Genomic DNA, 17,865 nt, shown 5'->3' on the forward strand with positions numbered 1-17,865 from the left:
GGACCATTCGCATTGTGTTGAGTCTAGCCATTAAACATGGATGGGCATTGAGCCAGCTGGATGTTAAAAATGCTTTTCTGCACGGGGATTTAAAAGAAAAGGTCTACATAGAACAACCCACTAGATATGCAGAACGAGACGCCAAAAAATATGTATGCAAATTAAAGAGAGCACTCTATGGTCTGAAACAAGCTTCTCGTTCCTGGTTCGACAGTTTCTCTCTAGAAATACAATGGCATGGCTTCTCTTGGTCTCTTCTGGATCACTCATTATTTATTCACAATGAACAAGGAGTTACTACTCTTCTGTTGATATATATAGATGACATCATCATCACAGGGAATTGTAAAAGTCACATTGAGCAGGTGAAGAAGTTATTAAATCAGAGATTTAAAATGAAAGATTTGGGAGAGCTGCGATATTTTCTTGGGGTAGAAGTTGATAACAAAAATGATACACTTACCCTTACCCAACACAAATATACGTTGGACATTCTCGGCAGAGCAGGTATGACAGATTGTAAGCCGTTAACAACTCCAAGTGTCATTCATCAGAAATTAAGTTCACAAGAAGGGGATATACATGGAGATCCCACTAAGTATCGCAGTTTAGTTGGCATGTTGCAATACCTGACTTTTACTAGACCCGACATAGTATATTCGGTTAATCAGGTATCCCAGTTTATGCATGAACCTCGTGTTTCACATATGGAGGCAGTCAAACGTATACTTCGCTACCTAAAGGGTACAGTGGGTGATGGGTTGGTATACAAAAGCAAGGAAGAATTAGATTCAGGCGGGAGCCATGAGATTGTCACTTATGCTGATGCTGATTGGGCGGGTGATCCAGACGAACGACGATCAATATCCGGTTATTATAGCTTCATTGGGCCAAACTTGGTATCATGGAGCAGTAGAAAACAAAAGGCAGTTGCTAGATCAAGCACTGAGGCTGAATACAGATCGATGGCCACTGCCACGGCCGAGGGTACATGGATAAGACATCTCCTTACAGAAATGGGAGAACCGATTGCTCGATCACTGTTGTTGTGTGACAATCAAAGTGCCATCAACATGTCATTCAATCCCATTCACCATAGTCGAGCAAAGCACATTGAAATAGATCAACATTTTATTAGGAAAAAGGTTGAAGACAAAGAGATTAAGCCTATGTATGTGCCAACTGAAGAACAAGTTGCTGATATCCTCACTAAAGGGTTGACAAAGGATAGATTTTGGTTTCTGAAGAACAAGTTGTTCATGGTCCAACACCATGCACAACTTAAGGGAGGCTGAAAAGAAGTCATCATCATATTCATTATGTATGTCTGACCCGATCCATTTAAGTAATGGATCGGGTCCAGACCCAGTCCATGTATAATGTGTAGTTAATACTTTGTCAAAGGGTATTTTCGTACCCTAATATTTTACACCTTTATTATTAATACAATGAGAGGGCAGTCACGACTGACTGAACCCCCTTTTTCTCTGAAATCTCTCTCTCTCTCTCTCTCTCTCTCTCTCTCTCTCTCTTCCTCCTCTCTCACTGTCGATAACAGGGTTTCCTTCTTACAATTAAGACATTTTTTAGGCATTGAAGTTGCTTATTCTGCTAGAGGATATTTATTATCTCAAATTAAATTTGCTTTTGATATTGTTTTCATGTCTGGTATTACTGATGATAAGAAAGTCGACATTCCAGAAGTTGTTAATGTTAAAATGAAGATTGATGATGGAGAACTTCTTGCAGACCCTACTCCTTAGAGACAGCTTGTCGAGGCACTTTCCTATCTATCTATTACCAGACCAGATATAGCACATGTTGTTTACACAAGTTAATTTCAACATGCTCCTACTTATGTTCATATGGGAGAAATCATACGTATTATCATATACATCCAGTCCTCTCTTTCACGAGGACTTTTCTTATCTTCCTCCTCTTCTCTTGATTTAATTGCATATACTGATGCTGATTGGGGAGGTGATCCCAATAACAGATACTCAACCACTGGTTTTTGTGTTTTTTTAGGAGAATCATTGATCTCGTGAAGGTGTAAAAAGCAGCATAAGGTATCTCTCTCATCCACCGAAGCTGAATACAGAGTCATGGCAACCACGACCATGAAAGTAGTTTGGCTCCGATGACTGCTTGCTGACATGTGAGCTGAAGCAACAAAGGCTTCACAAATGTGTTGTGACAACAAAAGTGCGATCTACATTGCCAGTAACAGAACATTCCACGAACGCACCAAACACATCAAAATGGATTGTCACTACGTCAGAGAGAAATATCTATACGGGATAATTGATCTGTCATATGTCACTTCAGAATATCAGTTAGCAAACTTCTTTACAAAGCCTCTTGCTGCTCCCCGATTTCACTTTCTCTTAGACAAACTTTCGCTCATTGTACCGTAAGTTTGAAGGGGAGTGTTAAAATGTAAAATTGTACATATATATATTATTATATTATTATATATATAAATATATTTTTCATTTCTTTCTTTTTTGTAACTTTTTTCCTTTATTTTTATTTTTTTTTGTCTTTATGTTATCTAGTTCAGTTTGAACTAGAATGATTGTTGCTAGTCAAGTCCTGTCCAGACTTGACTAGCAATAGAGCTGTCCAACAACTCTATTTAGAGCCGTTGCACTGTGTCCAACAGCTCTATTGAGTCCTCCTCTTTCAACTGTGTATATAAAGGGGTGCAGCCCCTCTTGTATTCAATTCCAATGCTTCTTAAGCAATTGGTTTTTCATATCAATAAAGAATATCTTTTTATTTTTATTTTGTTTCCAGTTATACCCTTTTTAAGGGTTATGCTTTAGTGTCATTCATGACACTTTCCCTTGTGAATCTAAGCTCGTGTTTCGAACATCCCTATTTCATTTCAGTCCTGCCCGATTATGGATCCCATTTCCACCTTCTAAGCTGTAGAATATCAATATTTGGCAGGCCAAAAACTAAAATGGACATTTCAAAGCCTAGGTTTATAGTATATCCAACTAAAAAAGTGTTGTATTTACAAGAACTTTTGCCCAAAATCAGGGATCTAACCTTCAGATTTGTGTGACCCATAAATGTCTGAGTGGGACTATCTAGCACTCTTGATGAGTTCATAGATAAATCCCAAAGCTTCAGTGTGTTATCCGTTGATGCAGAAACAAGAGTTGTTGAATCGATGAATTTGATGTAACTCACAGTCTTTGTGTGACTCGTTAATGTGCAGCAAGGAACTTTTGTGTTTCGGAGATCATAGAAGTAAATTTTATGATCTGCTGAACCAATTGCAATTGTGCGTGCAGAATCAGGAGGAAATTGAACACAGCATACGTTAGCCTTGGTTCTGATTGTACCAATGCTTCCACCCTGCAGCAACCCCCCATGTAAGATAAATAACTAATTATATTTCTATGAGAAAAGCGATATCGTAATAGTAAATTACATGACTGCAGTTCGTTTAGTTTCAAAGCTGATATCCACCAAGTGCAAGAATAGAATTGCCTGATTGATATTCCACAGCTTAACAGCACCATCGTCACTTCCGCTCGCCAATCTTGTTGGATCAACTTGTGAAAAGTCAATAGACCAAACACGTCTCTCATGCTCCCTTAAGTCCAAGAAAACCTGGCCCCGTGTAGCATCCCATACCTGAATCGGAATAAAAGAGAAATTATCAATATGCAATAAGGAATCATTTAATTGAGGTCAAGAAAACTAAATCCCACACACCTGCACAACTCCTTCAAAGTCACTCGAAGCTATGTGGTTTTTAATGTAACTATTCCAGCAAATGCTGGTAAGTTTGGATCGACTAGCCATTTCAATCACAGGGTAATGAATGTCCAGATTCCCATTAAGTACCATGTTACACTCGAAAACTTTAATTTTCCTATTTACACCAGCTGTGGCAAAAAATTCTTTGTCACGGTCAAAACTCATAGAGCATACCAAATTGGATGAATTCAATAAGTCCCCTTGCTTTAAGTTAGCCCTCACTTTTAACTTACTGAACGATAGATATTTGCACAAACCATCAAGAAATGGACCAATCCATCCACTTTTTCTTTCATCACTATGGCAGTCCTTGGTAGCCAAGCTATCAACAGAACCAAGGTTACTTCCCTCTGTCCTCATATTTGATCCTCCAACAATGCAGCTGCCAGGTGAGATTCTAGTCTGTACTTTTGTTGATGACTTTATCTTCTTGCACCTTGTAGAAAAATAAACTGCTTCTAGTTTTTTGAAGTTCCTCATCATTCGTGAACTTTTAGCAGTAATATCGTTTGAATTGCTTGGACCTATATCTGATTTGTGTCCATCTTCGCTTGGTTTTAGACACTTATGAGAGCACAAGCTTGTTGAACCCTCATGATCAACAGGAAATTGCAAACTTTCCAGCTTTTCCAACCCCAAGCTGTGGATCTTGTCCAATCCCATATATGAACTCCCATTTTTTTTTAGGATAGATTGCTGACTTACAACTTCCTCGATGTCAGCGGATAAACAACAGAAAATATCATGTAATCTATCTGCATCCTCTTGCTTTCTCTGGTGCATCTGCAAAAGAAATTCCAGAAGTAACTCCTGATCTTCTATTTCTTCTTTAGTCTTTATCGCTGCTTCTCTCTCCTCCATATTATCCCTGGGTTCATCAAGGAATTCACTCTGTAGCACCACGCTGCAGATACCATTTTCCACCAAAAAAGGAAAATGCAAATCAAACCTCTGAAGTTGCAGATGAACAATATATACTTGTAACAGTAGTAGCTTTAATTAAAATTGTTGAAATTGCAGATGAACACCATATGCTCTCATCAGAGCCCATTAATCATGCTGATTTCAATAAAAGCTACAAGTGCATGTTTGTGTATTTCTACTTCATTGATAACATAGAGGTCGGAAAACAAAGAGAAAATACCAAGACAGAACAAGGCAATTCACTGAACTTTAACAAGAAAGAACTGAAAGCATTAAAAAAGTTTTATGAAAATGAACAATCATCTCATTGGCCCAAATCCTTGACCTTATCATCACCATCATCCATAAATGAAAAGCGCTAAATAAAAATTTAAACAAATAATGTGACGGAAAGATTCTACTAGTAATCACCAGACCGCATTCAAACCATCTCAAAGCATTTGGCATATTTGCAAAAAAGACAAGTAGTGTCGGTCAATGTAGTCTGTTCTGAATGAGACATAATGCAAATGGAAAGATGGATATAGAAAAATGAAGTCATATAGGGCTTAGCACCCTATACTCAAGTAATTTTATGGCATAAAAATTAGCACCCTTGGCAGTTAGGCAACTGATGCTGTAAATCACTGTATATCAATCATAAGATCTTAAATTTATGGTCACATTATTCACTGTTAGTCACTGTGTAATCCCAGCTTTCAAGGGTAGAAAGCCCATCCTTTGAAATAGCTTCCATTGAGTTTAGGGATTTATGCACCTATCATTTTTTTATTCTCTTTCTATGAGTATCATAAACAAGAAATACTATAATTTTTTATATTCTTGATTAGACAAAAGGAAAAACTACAATGCTAAAGCAGGGGCAAACAGAAAAATATGACAATGAACCATGTCAGCATTTACATATTATATCCCTGTGGCAGCATTTCTCTGGAAATAGGCAGTAGATCATAATAATATGGAAGTGTAATGAATCCCAAAAAGAAAACCTCACTGTTCAATTACATTGAAATCTCCATCGCATTGGTACAGGTGCGAGTGCATAGCGTACGACATATAAATTTCTAAAAGTATGGGTACAAGGGTACGGCTATTATATACATGTATGTGCTCATATGTATGTACATGTGCATGTATCCGTGTGTATATTTGTAAGTAATTTCATATGTATGCATTGTGTGTATTATATACATCAAACACAAAAAAATGGATGAAACCAACCATGATGATTGGATGAAATGACTAATGAAATACGCGAAAATAAATACAATGTCCTATAATGGACTTTCACACATAGAACACAAAGAACAAGTCCACAATAGACATACACAAAAACCAACAATGGCTTGCAAACATAAAAATAAATCTTATAAAAGCAAGAAATGGGCTTCAAGAAGCCATACTTTACAAAGGGGTTTACCCCATTATTTATAAGCAAAGGAGTGAGAGAGAGAGCACATTGGGAGGCCCAACAAGGTGTCGTTGGGCCCCGCTTTTTACAATAAAAATACAAAAAATAAAAATAAGAAAAGAAAAAGAAAAGGAAAAAAAATAAAGTAAAAAAAAGACTAAAATACCCCTATTGAGCAGAATTATAGAAATACCCTTTAGCATGTATATATATATATATATATATATATATGAATTACATATATTTTAACACCCTCTCTCAAGCTTTACGAGGATATGACCGAAAGCTTGTTGAGAAGAAACATAAAACGAGGAGCATTAAGAGCTTTGGTGAAAAAGTCCGTCAGCTGGTACTCGGATGTAACGTACGACAATGCTATGGTTCCTCTTAGGTATTCATCACAAATATAGTGGCAGTCCATTTCAATATGTTTAGTACGCTCATGGAAGGTGTGATTGCTTGCGATATAAATTGCACTTTTATTGTCACAACACATCTTCGAAGGTGCAGAGATGACTATGCCCATATCACTGAGGAGACTTCTAAGCTACACAAGCTCCATGATTATAGTGGTCATTGCACGATACTTTGCTTCTGTTGAGGACAATGATACTTTGTGCTGCTTCTTGCATCTCAAAAAAATCATAGTCACGTAAGAATACACAAAAACCAATAGTTGAGACTCTGTCATTGGGATTTTCTCCCCAATCAACATCAATATAAACAATTAAATCAAGTAATGAAGAAGAGGAAAGGAAAACTCCCTTAGTTATGGTATTTTTAATGTATCTGACTATTCTTAAGACTGCACTCATGTGCACGGTTGTAGGTGCATGTTGAAACTGACTGATTGAGTGAACTGCATGAGCTATGTCTGGCTGAGTGATGGATAAGTATGTCAGAGATCCAACGAGTTGGTGGTAGGGAGTGGGATCTTTGAGAAAAGTTTCATCTTCCAACCTCAACTTTGCATTGATAACTTCAGGGGTTTCTGTCTTCTTGTCATCTGAAATGTCAGACCTTGAACAAATGTCAGCAACAAGTTTTATCTGAGAGAGAATGTACCATCGGGGAGAGTATGCTACTTCAATACCTAAAAAATATCTTAAGAAACCAAGATCAAAACATGTTAAAATTTTCTTTTAAAACTTTCTTAATATTATTAATTCCTTGCTCACCACTTCCAGTGATGATCATATCATCAACATAAAGCAATAGAGTAACTACCGAGGACCTTGCACTTTTCACAAACAAAGCAGTGTTAGTATAACATGAACGAAAGTTTAAATTTGTCATTACTTTGCTAAATCTATCATGCCAAGCCTTTGGAGCTTGTTTTAATCCATATAATGCTTTGTTAAGTTTGAGAATTTTATCTTTACCAGTACATACTCCTGTTGGAGGATCCATGTAGACCTCTTCATTTAATTCACCATTTAGGAATGCATTCTTAACATCTAATTGATAAATAGGCCATTTTTTAATTGAAGCAACCACAATAAGAGTCCTAACACTAGTCATTCTAGCTACGGGAGCGAAAGTTTCTTCATAGTCAATGCTGTATTCTTGGGTGTATCCTTTGGCTACCAACTAGGCTTTATAGCGTTCTAATGACCCATCACTTTTAGTTTTGATTTTGAAGACTCATCTGTTAAATTATGTATATCAACCTTGTAAACTCGTATATATATATTATTTTTTGTCTCATTGTTCACCCAAAAAGGGTATTTCTGTAAATACTTATTTTACGCATATTCCATTTTGGAATATGATTGTAACTTTTTTAATTCTTTTATTTTTCTTTTTTTTCTTTCTTTCTTTTTTCTTTTTTGTATTTTGTGCCACATAAGGAGGCTCCCCAGAGAGTCGTTGGGGAGCCTCCAACGGTCACATATGTGACCGTTGGGGGCTCCCAACGACTCTCTTGGGAGCCCCCTATGTGGCTCCTTGTTTGGTTATAAATAGGGGCTTCTCCCCTCTTGTATTCTCATGGCTTTGAGTCAAAGGCCAAGCTTCTAATAAAGTTCGAATATTTATTTTTATGCCTTTGGTGCATTTGTGAGAGTTTGTAATTTTGAGCTTTTATGCACAAGTGTTCTTATTGTGCATGTGTGCACATATTTGTTATCAAGAATATTAAGATCTTGATCATAGTATCTTGTTGAAGATACTTTCACATGGTATCAGAGCCTCATTTGAAGAAGAAGGATCGTGCGTTTGTTCATTTTTGAGTGCCTCAAAAAACGTGCCTTCAAGCTATTGTTTTTTAGAGTGGATCATCTTCTTCGGGCAATATTTTAGAAGCCTCCTTTATCAAGAAAGACTTGAGAAACCCTTGAGGTACGTATCGTTTTTCATCATCTCTCCTCTCTAATGAGTGAAAAAGACTTCTATTTCTCTCTTGGGTTAAAACTTAATGAGTCCAACTATCATGTTTGGGGCAGAAATATGGAAGCTCATATCAAAAGAAAAGGGCTTTGGGGCTATGTCCAAGGCTCGATTCCCGAAATGAAACCCAAGATAACCTCGCTAGAAAAAGGAGAGATAAAAATTCTTGAAGGTGATGAAAGGACCAAGGCTCTTGAAGAATATACAAAAAAGCATGAAGAATGGGAAATGAGGAATTTTAAAATCCTCTCTTCGATGTTTTCGTCCGTAGAAATGAGAATTAATGCAAATATCATCAAGTTCAAAAAGGCTTCTCAAGCATGGGAATATCTTGAAAAGATGTACACCTCTAGGGATTTAGCTATAAATACAATCTCCAAAAAAGGGCGTTAACGCTTCAACAAGGGGAGATGACTATAAGAGAGTATTTTGCCAAGCTCTCTTCTATTTGGGACGAGTTTGCTATGCTCGAACCTAAGTGGAGTGGTGAAGCCATAGAGCTCTGCCATAAATAATTGAAAGAAGATAGATTTTTCAACTTTTTGAATGGGCTTAGGCCCGAATTTGAATAAATCTGATCTTCTCTTTTATCCGCTTTCACTTCCCCCTCTCTTGAAGATGTAATTACTAAACTTAGTGGGGAAGAGACTCGGATGGGTATAAGCAAGAGCAACCCAAGTGTTCTTGCTACACCTTCCAACAATGAAGAAAATGAAGGTGTTAATGTCGTCTCAAGACCAGGGAGCAATTTAAGGACCTACAAGCCCCCTCACTTCAAGAATCAAAACTCAAGTGGTTAAGGAGCAAAGAGGGACTATAACAAGCTTACATGTCATTTTTGTAAAGAGCCGAGGCACATTAAACCTATTTGTCCAAAATGGAAGAAATTGTTTGCAACGGCTATGACATCTCAACTGGAGGAACGACCTTCATCGTCAAATGGGTCTCTTTCCCTTCAACAAATTGAGAAGCTTTACAACCCCTTCTCAAAGGAGGGATTTCCGGAGCCGCTATGTCTACTTCCTCACCACTCGGTAAGACATCTTGGCTTCTAGATTTTGGTGCATCCTTTCGCATGACCCTGAGTGCTTGTTCTCTTTCCGAGTTTTCTAAAAATTCTCTTCCATTTTTTGTCTCAACGGCGGATGAAACACCTCTTAAAATTAAAGGAATAGGTAATTTTGAAAAACAAGATTTCTTTATTCCAAAAATCCGTCTTATACCAAAACTAAATTTAAATATACTTTCGATTTCTCAACTCTCGGACCATGGTTGCGATATAAAATTTTCTTCTAACAAATGTTGGATACAAGATCTCCGGTCCGGGAGATTGATTGGGGAAGGGTCTAGGAGAGGAGACCTCTACTATGTTGATTTTCTTCAAGTTCCCAAAAATCAATTTTGTAATGTTGCTCAAAACAAAGATATTCATGTGTGGCATAAGAGACTGAGACATCCCAACATTGTTAAAATCTCTTATTTGCCTTTTATTAAACATCTTTGTAAAGAGGATTTTGTATGTAATGAATGCATTCTTGGGAAAATGAAAAGTATACCTTTCTCATAAAGATCCATGTTTACAACAAAACCCTTTGAAATTATTCATTCCAATGTATCGGGTCCGGCTCCTGTGATATCTAAAGGAAGATTCTCATAATATGCGATTTTTGTGGATGATTACACTAGATTTTGTTGGATATATTTTCTTAAGCATAAACATGAAGTGTTTTCCACTTTTAAAACTTTTCATATAATGGTTTTTAACCAATTCAATGGAAGTTTAAAAATTCTTAGATCTGACTCTGGTGGCGAATACCTTTCAAACGAATTTAAGAGTTATCTTGAAAGTTATGGTATCCTTCATCAAAAATCTTGTCCTAAAACCCCACAACAAAATGGGTTAGCTGAACGAAAGCATAGGCATATCATTGAAACAACTAGAACCTTGCTCATTTCGCAAAATATTCCAAAAAAACTCTGGGCTGAGGCAACCCTCACATCCATCTATCTCATAAATAGACTTCTATCAAAAAATTTGAACAAGATTTCTCCATTTGAAAATTTGTATGAGAAAGAACCTGATTATAGCAGGCTAAGGGTTTTTGGATGTAAATGTTTTGTTCTTACTGATAAAAACGACAAACTTTTCCCAAAGGCCATTCCTTGCACCTTTCTTGGTTATTCCGAAACCCAAAAGGGTTTTCGATGTTATGATGTTAAAAATGACAAATTATATGTTTCCAGAAATGTAAGTTTTTTGGAAAATCTTAGTGGTTTCGAAAACCTTGAATCTAATGACAAAAACGTAGATTATTTTTTTTATTTGATCTGTTAACTGAAAGTGATGATACTAGTGATGATGAGTCAAACCAGAATGACTCAAGTGATAATGAAACCAGAGAAACCAGTCCTGTGTCCTCTCCTTTTCCTCAACATGTCGATGAGGAACCTCCTAAGGATCCCATCACCTATACTCATAGAGATAGAAACACCTTCAGAAGTGCCCTTGAAAGATATGATGATGCTAGTAGGACTGCTCCTCAAAGTGAGGAGAACCTTCGTAGGACCGAAAGACATAGAAACACTCCTTCTAGGTTCATCTCATATGAATCCTTCTCACCTAAACATAGAGCATGTCTAAGCGCCATTCATTCTTACATAGAACCTAAAAACTTCAAGGAAGCACGAAAATGTCCTGAATGGACTGTCACCATGGATAATGAACTCGAAGCTATGAGAAAAGCCAAGACATGGGAATTTCAAGACCTTCCTAGAGGTAAGAAAACAATAGGGTGTAGATGAGTATTTAAGGTTAAGACTAAGAGTGATGGGTCACTCGAAAGATATAAGGCTCGACTGGTTGCAAAGGGGTATAGTTAAGAATATGGGATTGATTATGAGGAGACCTTTGCTCCAGTAGCTCATATGGTTATTGTTCGATGTCTTATAATTGTTGTCTAAATCAACAAATGGAACATCTATCAAATGGATGTTAAGAATGCCTTTCTAAACAGAGATCTAACTGAAGTGTATATGGATGCTCCTCCTAGAATGGAGACTCCTAAAAAAAAGGTGCTTCGCCTTCGAAAAACACTTTATGGTTTGAAACAAGCCCCCAAGGCTTGGTATGATAGGTTTAATTCCCTAATGATAGAAAATGGTTTTTCATCCTGTTTTACTGATACTGCTTTGTTTGTTAGAAAATCCAATGCAGGTATTGTCATCTTACTGTTGTATGTGGATGGCATGCTCATAACTGGTAGAGATTCTAAAGGGGTTAAGAGCATAAAATCAATGTTGAAAGATAAGTTTGAAATGTCTGATCTGGGTTTTCTGACTTATTTCTTGGGTATTGAAGTAGCATACTCTCATAGAGGGTATTTCTTATCTCAAACTAAGCTTGCTTCTGAGATCATTGACAGATCAGGTATTACAGATAAAAAGGTTTGTGAAACTCCTGCTATAGTAGGAGTTAAAATGAAGATTGATGATTGTGTTCTCCTTTCAGACCCTACTCCTTACAGACAACTTGTTGGTTCATTGATGTATCTGAGTATCACCAGACCAAATATCTCTCATGCAGTCCATACAGCAAGCCAGTTTCAACATGCACCAACTTCCGTTCACATGAGTGCCATCTTATGAGTCGTAAGATACATAAAGGGTACTCTAAATAAGGGAGTTTTTTTGTCCTCTTCTTATGATTTAAATTTAATTGCTTACACTCACTCTGATTGGGGAAGTGACCCAAATAACCGTCACTCCACCACTGTTTTTTGTGTGTTCTTAGGAGACTCACTAATTTCGTGGAGATGTAAGAAGCAACAAAAAGTGTCCCTATCATCAACTGAAGCCGAATATCGTGTCATGGCAACTACTACCATGAAAATTGTATGGATCCATCAGCTGCTTGAAGACATGAGGATCACTATTGAAGGGCCCACTAAGCTTATGCTGTGATAACAAGAGTGCAATTTACATTGCCAAAAATCATACTTTCCACGAGCGGACTAAGCACATTGAAATGGACTGTCACTATATTCGTGAAGCCTATCTAAAATGAGTCATTGATCTACCTTATGTTACTTCAAAATATCAGTTGGCAGACTTTTTCACCAAAGCCTTATGTGCACCTCGATTCAACTTTCTTCTTGGCAAACTTTCGGTCATCATGCCCTAAGTTTGAGGGGGGGTGTTAAATTATGTATATCAACCAGAGTTACCAGTCAAGGAAGCGGGAGCGGGAAGCGATACGGGAAGCGGGAGCGGGAAGCGAGGCACTTTCAAAATTTTAGGAAGTGGGGAAGCGTGGGGCCACTTAGAAGAAAATTATGAACCGTCTCGGAAGCGAACCGAAAGCTAGGGGGAAGCAAAAAAAATAAAAAAAATAGGGAAGCGTGGGGGGAGCGCGCTTCCCAAAAAAGGGGGACACTTTCCCCACGCATTTCGGAAGCGCGACGTTTTGTGCTTCTCCTTTTACCTAGGCGCTTCCGGTAACTCTGATATCAACCTTGTAATCTCGTATATATATATATATATATATATATATATATATATATATATATATATATATATATATATATATATATATATATATATATATACTCATATATATAGAGAGATACATATACATATGTACTATGTATATGTCTCTCTCTCTCTCTTTCTATATATATATATATATATTTCTTTTTTGTCTCATTGTTCACCCAAAAAGGATATTTCTGTAAATACTTATTTTACGCATATTCCATTTTGGAATATGATTGTAACTTTTTTAATTCTTTTATTTTTCTTATTTTCCTTTTTCTTTTTCTTTCTTTCTTTTTTATTTTTTGTATTTTGTGCCACATAGGGAGGCTCCCCAAAGAGTCATTGGGGAGCCTCCAACGGCCACATATGTGACCGTTGGGGGCTCCCAACGACTCTCTTGGGAGCCCCCTATGTGGCTCCTTGTTTGGTTATAAATAGGGGCCTCTCCCCTCTTGTATTTCTCATGGCTTTGAGTCAAAGCTCAAGCTTCTAATAAAGTTCGAATATTTATTTTTATGTCTTTGGTGCATTTGTGATTTTGAGCTTTTATGCACAAGTGTTCTTATTGTGCATGTGTGCACATATTTGTTATCAAGAATATTAAGGTCTCGATCATAGTATCTTGTTGAAGATACTTTCACACCATCTACATCCAATAGATTTCTTTCCAGTGGGCAATGGAGTTATTTCCCAAGTTTTTGCCTTTTCAAGGGCATTAAGTTCTAAGTTTATGGCTTCAACCCACTGGGGAATATTTTTGACTTCATTATAATGAGATGGTTCATGCAAAGAGTGTAACACAATTAGACATGCCCTATATTTTGGTGTTAGAGACTCATAGGAAACAAACCTATTAGGAGGATTGGAGATTCGACCGGATCTTGTTAAAGAGGTTTCTTCTATGTTGGAACTTTGAGAGTATTTTTCTAAAGCATTTATGGGAACTTGTTGACCACGCCTAACATAGGTTTGAATTGGTCTACTTTCAATGACATCACTTTCATTTTCAACAATGTTAAGAGGAATATCATCTTGATCATCCAACAAATCATTAGAAATTACCTCTTCTTGAGGAGTCACATCTTCTTGAGGAAGAAGATCAAACAAGAAAGCATATTCGCTTTCATCAATATCTTTAGTTTTCTCAAAACTATTTTCATTTTTTAGGAAGGTTACATCTTTAGAAACATATAGTTTGTTGCTCTTGAGGTTGAAGCATCTAAAACCTTTTTTATTTTCTCCATATCCTAAGAAAACGCATTCAATAGCTTTAGGAGATAATTTATCTCTTATGTGAAAGAACAAAACATTTGCACCCAAAAAATTCTTAATCTATTAAAATCTTCTTTCAAATAGTTTTTTATATAGAGATGTATTTTGTAAGGATGAAGATATCATTCTATTTATCAAGTTGATGTTAAAGCGGCTTTGGCCCAATAGCTTTTTGGAATTTCTTTAGAAATAAGAAGTGTCCTAGTGGTTTCCAAAATGTGTCAATGCTTTCTTTCAGCTAGACCATTTTGTTAAGGAGTTCTAGGACAAGATTTTTTATGACAAATTCTATTTGTTTCTAAATAATTTTGAAATTCATTTGATAGGTACTCTCCACCCGAATCGGATCTAAGAGTAGAGATATTACTTAAAAATTGATTTTTGACTATCATATAAAATTTCTTAAAAAAGGCAAAGACGTCGGATTTTAGGTTGAGAAAATAAATCCACACATATCTAGTGTAGTCATCAATGAATGTAACATAATAGGAGTATCCTCCTTTCGATATGACCGGAGAAGGCCCCACACGTCTGAATAAACTAACTCAAATGGCCTTTTGGACACAAAGGTTCTATTTGGAAAAGAAGTGGATTTCATTTCCAAAAAATGCAATTCTTGCAAACAAAATGTTTCTCATTATAAAATTTCTTTCCAAAGAGAAAGGAGTACATTTTTGAGAAACTTGGATGTCCAAGTTTTTGGTGCCAAGTTTCAATATTTTTATCTTGAACATGGTTACAAAAAGAGTTTGTTGGAAGTTTCAAGTTGCTCATGTAATAGAGATCTCCCCTCCTATGGCCTTGCCCAATCTGCTTCCCGGACTGGAGATCCTGTATATAGCAACCCTTAGTTGAGAAGGAGATTTCATATCCATGATCACATATTTGATAAACAAAAGGTTTAAATTAAGTTGAGGTACCACCCTCACATTTGGCACAAAGAAATCTTTGAAAAAACTTAAAGTTCCAAAACTTTTGACTTGTAAAGATGTACCATCAGCGGTTGAAACATAAAAGGTTTTTGAGTTATTACATAAGTCGGATAGCCCATTCTCAAGAGGTGTCATATGAAAGGAAGCTCTGGAATCAAGGATCCAAGAAGACATACCTGAAGGAGAAGAGGAAGCGATGGCGGCACCCGAAGTTGATGGCGATTTGAGTAGAATTTGAAGTGCCTCTGATAGTTGAGCAAAAGAGAAGGAATCCTTCCCTTTGATGGGCTCCTCCTTCTTTTGAGTAGTTTCTTCAACGGAAGCAACCTTACTTTTGGGAGCTTCATTTAGCTTAGGGCAATTAGGTCTTATGTGACCTGGTTCTTGGCAATGATGGCAAATAACTTTTCTATAATTGCCATTATAGTTATTTTGCCTTCCAAAGTGTGGAGGCTTGTAAGTTTTCACATGATTGCTGGGGTTAGACACAGTCAAAACTTCATCTCCTCCTTTAATCATGCCAAGACGAATTTCTTCTTGGCATATTTCAGCTATGGCATCTTCCAACGGAAGAGGCTTAGATCTATGAAGTAGAAAAGATCTAACTTGTTCATATTCAAGCCTAAGCCCACGTAAAAATTGAAAAAAGTGTTCTTTTTCTATTTGTTCTCTCCGTAGTTCAACATCTTCACTAGAAACCCATTTTGGTTCTAGTAGAGATAGCTCATCCCATAAGGGTCTAAGGGTGCTAAAGTAATCTCTTACACCCATTTCCTCTTGCCTAATGGTACGAATTTTCTCTTGGAGGAAGAATTGTCTAGCAAGGTTCTTTGAGTATACATACCTTTCATAAAGAACCATGCTTCATTTGCCATTTAAAATTTTGCAATGTTGGCACAAATTTTGAGCTCCACATTGTTCATGAACCATGCAAGAATCTTTGCATGTTTGTTTTCCCAATCTTCAACTTTAGATTGGTGATCTTCAATGGCCTTCATGCAAGCATTTTCTTCAAGTGCTTTTTCTTAATCACCGTCCATCTTTGTGAGTTGGAGTTGTGGTTCCGGAATAGTACCCATAAAATATCCCCAAAGCTTTTTACCCTTGAGGTTGTTCTCCATGGCGGCGGCCCACATCATGTAGTTGGTACTATTAAGTTTGAAAGCGAGATCAATCTTTTGTTCTCCTTCCATTATAACTCAAGAAAAGATGACAAACCAAGAAAGAAAAATACAATATGTAAACTATAACTAATCAACTAGCTATAGCAAGACTCAAGAGCATAAACCTTGCTCTAATACCATGTAATGAAATACGCGGAAATAAACACAATGTCCTATAATGAACATTCACATATAGAACGCAAAAAACAAGTCCACAATGGACATACACAAAAACCAACAATAGCTTGCAAACATAAAAATCTTATAAAAGCAAGAAATGGGCTTCAAGAAGCCATACTTTATAAAGGGGTTTACCCCATTATTTATAAGCAAAGGAGTGAGAGAGAGTGTGTGAAAGGAATGAGAGAGAGAGAACACTGGGAGGCCCAACAAGGTGTCGTTGGGCCCCCAATGGTCACATTTGTGACCGTTGGGGGTCCAACGACTCCTAGTTGGGACCCCCAATGTATAAAGCATTAAATGCTTTTTACAATAAAAAGAAAAAAAATAAAAATAAGAAAAGAAAAAGAAAAGGAGAAAAAAATAAAAAAGACTAAAATGCCCCTATTGGGCAGAATTACAGAAATACCCTTTATCGGGTATTGATTATATATACATATATATATATATATATATATATTACATATATTTTAACAATGACCTGACATAATGTGTGGGTTAGGTCCAAAATTGGCCTGACCAGTACCAGCATTGGCACAGCTCAACATAGGTATGGCACCCTTCTGAAAGTACTTGTAAACATCCCAATTGGTAAGTCAAAGCAAGTCAACTGAGATGAAGAATAAATGTAGAGATTGTAGGGAAATCGGCTAGCTTGAGGAAGAAGAAGAGGGAAGGGTGAGTGGAGAGGGAGAGAGAGAGGAGGTGGAGGTTGAGAGATGGTTGGGAAAGGTAATTCTCTAACCGATATTAGTTAGAGCCACTTTCCAGACAATTGGTCTAGAGCCATATTATTCTCAAGAGAGAATCCAAAGATTACAAGTCATGGAATGATTACAAATGAGGGACTTGGCTTATTTAAAGGCTCTAAGCTACCCAAAAGACTAAACTACCCTTGTAACAACCTAGCATACTACAACACATTTCCTTTCCCATTTTGCCCTTCTCAGTTACAATATTGTCATCCATACCAAGCCCCAAACCTGATTCCTACATTGGACTCAATTGGACCCTACCCGATCCACTATAGTGGCCCAAGAGTGCTAGGCCTGCATCAGTACTCATGTTACACTGATTGGAACTATCTCCAGAAAATCTACTCCAAATTCTATATAGGACTACCGATTTATCAAACATCATCAAGTTTCAGCAGCAAATCTTTTTCCACTGGCATTGGAACTGGAACAAATCAAGCAAGATGATGGACATGAGGATGGTTTAAGAGATGACTAAAATCCTTTTATCACACGAAACACCATTTATAAGTTGCAGCTCTTTAACTCTC

General features: G+C 36.9%; 1 protein-coding gene across 7 annotated transcripts in view; it reads right to left on the minus strand.

The window, feature by feature from the left end:
* LOC149843480 (protein SPA1-RELATED 4-like) overlaps positions 1-17,865 on the minus strand; it is a 53,408-nt gene that overhangs the window by 17,287 nt on the left and 18,256 nt on the right. For 2 of the 7 annotated variants that reach the window (XM_089999839.1, XM_089999838.1), the window contains exons 5-7: positions 3,733-4,681; positions 3,505-3,651; positions 3,058-3,369 (exon numbers count right to left, since the gene is read on the minus strand). In XM_089999839.1, the coding sequence (XP_089855965.1) occupies positions 3,058-3,369; positions 3,505-3,651; positions 3,733-4,681 (1,408 nt within the window). Of the gene's footprint in view, positions 1-2,775; positions 3,370-3,445; positions 3,652-3,732; positions 4,682-17,865 lie in introns of those variants that run through there. The other 5 variants (XR_016430877.1, XR_016430878.1, XM_089999840.1 and 2 more) reach the window with 5 other exon arrangements.

The sequence above is a fragment of the Nuphar pumila genome, chromosome 3, assembly GCF_984573655.1.
Source record: "Nuphar pumila chromosome 3, dmNupPumi1.hap1.1, whole genome shotgun sequence".
Taxonomy (NCBI): domain Eukaryota; kingdom Viridiplantae; phylum Streptophyta; class Magnoliopsida; order Nymphaeales; family Nymphaeaceae; genus Nuphar; species Nuphar pumila.